A 6,742-nucleotide genomic window follows, 5' to 3' on the forward strand; every position below is an offset into this window, starting at 1 on the left:
CTTAACATTAGGTAGTTGGAAGTAATCTTCATTACGCTTACTTTTCTCTACGCTCCCACGTCCCCGATTGGCTGAATATGCGTACCGTACTGCAGTTCTCAGGTTTTTGAGTAAATGATAGTCAATTAAGTTCCTTTATGTTAGCTTTCAGCATCCTAATGACTTTTGAAATGTTCCAAAATTTATGAACGTGTAGAAATCTGACTCACCATTCACTTCGGTGAGCAGCATGTTGATGGGACACGACTTGGTGTTTTGTCGTGGATGTGTACTTTTTAATCGACATCTAACGTCTTTAATCAAAGTTTCTCTAAAAAACGTGTCGTAAACCGAATAAAGTTTATTACTTCTTCTACTTGACATGCCGAAAAGTAATAGACCTCAAAAATTAGACTTATTATGTGTCTGCCAGGATCAAGATAAAGCGAATCACCTACCTACCTAACTTAATCATTTTAATCTGTGTTCTATAGTAGGCTCCGGCAAGTCAAGTTCACACCATCGATTTTACTTCCCATTCGAATGTTGGCTGGCATATCGTTTAATCTTCAACAAAATATTCATTATTGTACTTATCTCAAATCAAATTAACATAAATGACTGTGTTACTGCTCTTCTTTGTAAATACAAACGCAAACAGTCACTCACATCCCCCCCACATACACACACATCCGAGCCCACAGTGCTCCCATGACCTGTTAATTCGATGTGCGTTAATGCATAATTAAACATTGTAATATAAATACATAATTTTAATTAATACAAACAAATGCCATTGCCAGACGTGCTGCGGCAGGACGGAGGGCTGACATTAAATCAATAATACCTGCAGGTTTGCTACTAAACGGTTCATGGCCAATTGCTCCCTGTAACGATAAGCAAACACCAAGTGTGGTTGCCTGCGGTCTTGTCAATTGGTGCGAATCTCAATGTGGTACAACCACCACTACGATTTACGTTAAACATTGATTAGGAATGGGTGGATGGGTGTTTTGTCGTCATCCGATGGCAGCTTTAGTAGTTAGTGTCAACTAAAAAGCGGTAATGAAAATGTAAAAACAGATATTTATGATGTACAGTACAAATGTGCATCTCTTTCTACAAGGATAGGAAGTGGCGATAGAACCATATGCATTTCGGATGACGTGAGTTAATTTAAAAATGTCTATCCGTTCACAACCTTATGAAATGCTCATCCGTCTGTCTGATTGGTTGGTTGGTGGGCACAAAAACTGTTGAAGCTATTTCAGACACCTCCTGCATAAATGATCAACAGTTTCCCAAATCATTTCTCCCCGATGTTACTAAAACTTCGCACCGTTTATAACCTCCACTGTGTAAAACTTAAACTATAACCAAATCGTCTGTCCTAAAAATCCCTAAAATATCAACAAATCGTCGATGTGCCAATATTGTGTAATATGTGAATATTATTTTATTGAGATATCTGGAAAATTTGCAAAAAAGTAAAAAATGGAAACCCTAAACAATAACTTATTTAGTTGGAAAATAATGTGGGGTGAAACATTTAAATTATCTAAATTATGGGGCCAAATCTAAACTAGGGTTGATATTTCTAATTTTTAATACCAATTATCATACCACTTGTCTAAATTGACTTTGAATTTTTAAGCTAATTATGAATGTACTCCTTCTTCTTCGGGGTGAAATTCAGCTAGCGTAAAATCTTGATCAGCATAAGATTCTATATGGATTTAGCCATCCCCGTCCGCCTGTGGAAATCACTCTATATTCCGAACGTAATGAAGGAGGTTGTTAAACATTTGTTGAGTTACATTTAAGTCCGTAGAATTTTCGGTATTGAAAATGCCATATAATTCCACATTTTGATATAGGCTTTACATAACTGTACCGCCAGATTTAAGGCGTTTTGGCTGTTTTCCTCTTATTTTTGGACATAATTTGCTGTAAATTTGCAGCTAATGTTCCAGATATGTAAGAATCATTTTTGCACATAACTATCCATATAGATTCAAGTTTAGGTGTAGTCCCCATATAACTACACCCGATATTCGGTATTTTGCTGAAATTATATCACATTTGGTATTGGTAGTTCGTAATTAAGACTACCTTTACTGACAGAAAATTTCTTATATTGGTCCACGTCTTCGTATAAACCCAAAACGGTACCTCCCTACTTTTGGTATTTTGATGACTTCAACTACATTTTCCAAAGTTCCAAATAGGCGCTGCCCTTGCTGGTAGATAATTGGCTGTAAATTACCACGTTTTTGTATAGCCCCGTAGTTTTGTATAGCAAACGTAGTTTTTAGCTTCTACACCAACATATGTTAAAAATGTGGACTGCAAGTAGGGGAATTTCCACCTCAAACAAAAACTTCTTTAACATTCTCCTTTTATCGGTGAGAAAATAACATTCGTCTTTATCTAGGCTTTGTTAAGGAACATTGTAACGCTAAAACTTTTTGTGAGTATTTAAATAATTTATACGTATTTACGCAGTTAACTTTACAAAAGTGTACTTCCTCTTGAGAGGTCCAATAATTTTGTATGATACAGCAAATACAACATTGCTCCCTGCGTGCCTTTTGATGTTATGGAATATCCAAATCGCAATACAAGTATGTGTTCCTACATCCACTTGGGAAGCTTATTTGTTATTCATTTGAGACACATTATTGTCATACCCTTTCCTCTTTGTCTGTTTCGAACTTTCTGCAAATTTTCGGAAAAAAGAGGGGCTGGATGACAACTCTTTCCACTGATGATTTGGTGAAACGTATTTTATTGTTGAAGCTGTAAAAATTTAATTTAAGATTTTTCCCTTGAAAACAAAAGTATTGAAAAATGTAAGCAAATGGAATTCGTAAAATATTTGTTGCATATCGGCCAAATGAATGAATGGAATTTTCAGTTCCAGCTGGCCTTATGCGAACCAACCTCATAATAAGCTATGATAATTAATTATGGTAATGCATTTTCACTGATCGAATTGTAATATGTCATTTTGCAAAATTAAACGTAGACTCCTCGACTTGTAGTGTCCTTTCACAACGACCAACTGACCCAGGCTATGCATTGATGACTCGCTACAATATTTGTTAAGTTCAGTTTTGTCCATGGTCCCACAAATGCTACAGGAGTGCTGACATTTATATGAGCTATAAACGCCCACACACACACACCTTCCTTAATTTATTTATTATCAGTTTTCAATTTTCTTATATTTATTGTTGTTTGTATACATTTACATTTATATACATATGTATGCATGTATAAATATGCATATCCACATACACACAAATATTTATTGGCCACGGGCCATTGCTTTGATTTCGGGCCACAGCGCCATTCATTTTCAAGTTAATTTCAATTAATGACTTCTTTATCCTTTTCATATCTTTCGGAATACTTTTAATTGGCACTGGACATGCCATTGGCGTGGACACAAACGATAACACAAACAAACACCAACAACTAAAAACCAACAAATGCATGGACATGCTCTCCGACGCGAACAGCTAAAAGCCAATCGAAGGCTATGGGAAAATAAAGCTAAGGAAGTGTTGAAAATGTCGCCCCATCAACAACAGAACGCCAACGCCAATGCCAATGCCGAAGAGGAAGAGGATAATATCAATGAGACATTTGCTCCAGGAAATTCCAACATAATCAGCAGTAACAACAACAATCAATTCAAGCATAACAATAAGGACACCAATAACCATAACACCAACGATGGCGATGACGATGACGACGATGGCATACCGATGCAGCAACAGCAGCAGCTGGAAGGAAAACGCTCTCAACCATACCCCATGGATGGCATCAACTTGCAATACCAAGATGATATCAACGGGGACATCATCATCACCAACAACAACAAAAAGAAAAACAATAATGATAATATGTTGCAACATCAGGACGAGCAGCATTTTAACAACGAGTTAAGAGCAGCTCCTTCGAACGATATGCATCGAAAGAAAAAACTGTTGGATGTGGCGACGATAAGGCAGCTGAATAAAGAAAACGAAAACAAATAATAAAAAGAAACAATGCTAAAGCAAAAACAACAAGAACACCCAGCATTCAAAATGTCATAATGCTTGGAAGAGCAAGAATGACAATGATGAGACCACCACAAAATAATTCCAACACCACCAACACAACGACCACACCACCACAGTCACCACCTACTACCACAGCAACTACATGAAGACGACCACCAATCAACCAACCAGCCAACCCTGACTTTTTACCGATTTGTTTAATGAACCGAACCACCATCATCAGCTATCGATCATTGAATGGAACAGAAAGTTGCCATCAGCATTAACATCATCATCAGTGTAGTTACTGGGGGCATAACCCACCACCCACTTTTTTATTCCGCACTGGCAGATTTGCATACACACACACACGGGCAAACATTAAGGCAATATAGAATGATAGGAATAGAATGCAGGAACACCTGTGAGTAACTCTTCAACCGGCGAATGATGCCGACACAATCTTGTGTTCCATTGTTGTACAATTTTCTACATCAAATGCTAGATAGCATGGAGCCGGAAATGCAATAGGGAAACGGATGTTCCATCATGAGCAGCAGCTAAAAACTGCAGACGGAGACCGTGCAACAAAGCCATCTCAATTGGAATGATTAAACAACAATCGTCGTTCGCAATCGTATTGTGCGATATGTGTGTCTTTAAGTACCCGTGTACCGATGCATTTAAGTGCGAGTGTGGCGCCCGAAATAACAAACTCCTTCTTACCATACATTATACATTGCTACAGATATCGCCTGCACATGCAAGCCGAACGTGTACATAGAGTCAGAGGATAGGTATGTATCTATCTAGGTACGTTGCATTTCAACAAAATCGATAGAGCAGATAAAACAAATCGAAACCAAACCAAATAAAGTGTATTAAACCATTGAACCAATACCGTGAACATATAGACGTACGTACATACACAAACCCACACACTCACACATCCACACATCATTTGCTATTCACTCAGATCCAAGTTCGCAATTACCTTAATATTTTATTTCAATTGCTAAAGGGTATCCTGTATCAGCAACCTAAGTACACATCCTGTACATAGCCCCCCAGATACAATATATTTGGGATATTTTCTTATCTACGAGACGATTTGGGGGGGGGGGGGGGGTTAAACTTTGAAGGTGAAGCGTTTAAAATTTAAATCTATTAGATATTGTTCATGAAATTCAATTCTATGGGCACATAAATTGCAGAAAAACTTAGTTTGAAAACTATATTACCGAATGTCCGATCCATAACAGAAACAATAAGATCCCTCCCAGACAACACCGAATCGTATTAGAAATACATATTTTCACGATATGAACGTCCATCTCCAAATGTGCGAAATAGAATGGTATCGCAATGAGGAAAGGTATCGCAATGAGGAAACTGGGAAAAATAGGGTAAACGCATACATTTGTAACGTAATTTCTGGTCGACTGAATATGAATATCAAAATTTTAAATCTGGTTGCCGTTTATGCCATTGCAAAAAGTAATTCTTCAGAGATTAACCGCTTTAAGGATTTTAATCCCACAAAGTAAATTAATACACTGGCACTGGTACCCATTCCAGTAAGTTTTTTTTTATATTCCAAGGAATTTAATTCAAAATTTTGATAAGTTTTTAATTTTCGAAACATTTTCGGTGTTTAACTTTGATATGATGTACAGTTAGTTAGTGATTTTAAATAGTTAGCCATACTAAAATGTTAATTTGTTTCGTTGTTTCGTTTGTATTTGTACATAGAATTCAATATTATAGATAAATCACCTACTTACATTAATCTATATACACAACTTCAAAACATTGACAACAACAAATAAAAAGCACGGATTTGCAAAGCAAATTTGTGAGAAAGTAAATCAAATAATACCTAAGCGACTATATATAATTTATATTACTATCTATACATACTTATATATTAATAATTATCTAATTTAACATTTAAACGAATGAAGATAAGAACACCTCTAAAGAGCTTTTAATAATATTTTAACAATTTTTATTTATATATATAGAAACTATGTATACAATTTATTAAAAAAAATAAATAATGAGAAATAAGAGGATCGAAACAAAACACAAATCCTCCTCCAGAATAATTGATAACAAATAAAACAAAAGAAGATGAAATAAAAAAGAATATGTAAAAACACGCGTACAACAACCCATCTGTACAGTGTATAGTTAGGTAAATTTATTTTACAAAATAATGTGACTGATTGTGTATAAACAAATATATATATAAATAAACATGAAAACAGAAAATAAATTGTTGTCGAGCATAAAACCTGCTACATGTCATAAGTACGAGGTTGGTAAGATGCGTTTTTGGCATACGTTGCAAACATATGTACATATTTATGATTTGCTTATTTTTTTGTTATTTTATTGCCACACTGTAACTTAAAACAACATTTTAAATCACTCTTTTACACATGGTGTTGCATGGGCTCGTAGGTTGTGATGGGTATCGCTTCAAATTAAATTTTTAACTTTGTGGAAAACATTAAATCTTTAATGTTCACATTTGTATTCAAAATACAGTCAATATAACCCCATGAAAAGCCACATAAAAGCAATAGTTCAACCGACACTCATACGTTTATACCTTGCTCTGTTCCAGAACCAGCAAGAATTTACTATTTTTATTATTATTTTTTGTTCGATATTATAAAGGTATTGCAGTAAAAAAATTAAATTTA

At 35.4% G+C, this 6,742-nt stretch overlaps 1 protein-coding gene across 2 annotated transcripts in view; it reads left to right on the forward strand.

Annotated features, from left to right (window-relative positions):
- Window positions 1-6,309, forward strand: part of LOC101893374 (protein-tyrosine sulfotransferase) — a 38,224-nt gene extending 31,915 nt beyond the window's left edge. The window contains exon 7 of one of the 2 annotated variants that reach the window (XM_011295239.3): window positions 3,504-6,309. In XM_011295239.3, the coding sequence (XP_011293541.2) occupies window positions 3,504-4,025 (522 nt within the window). In that variant the 3' untranslated portion in view covers window positions 4,026-6,309. The remainder of the gene's footprint in view (window positions 1-3,503) is intronic. The other variant, XM_059121574.1, reaches the window with a different exon arrangement.
- The last annotated feature ends 433 nt before the right edge of the window (window positions 6,310-6,742 follow it).

Source organism: Musca domestica, unplaced genomic scaffold, assembly GCF_030504385.1.
Source record: "Musca domestica strain aabys unplaced genomic scaffold, Musca_domestica.polishedcontigs.V.1.1 2, whole genome shotgun sequence".
NCBI classification, from domain to species: Eukaryota; Metazoa; Arthropoda; class Insecta; order Diptera; family Muscidae; genus Musca; species Musca domestica.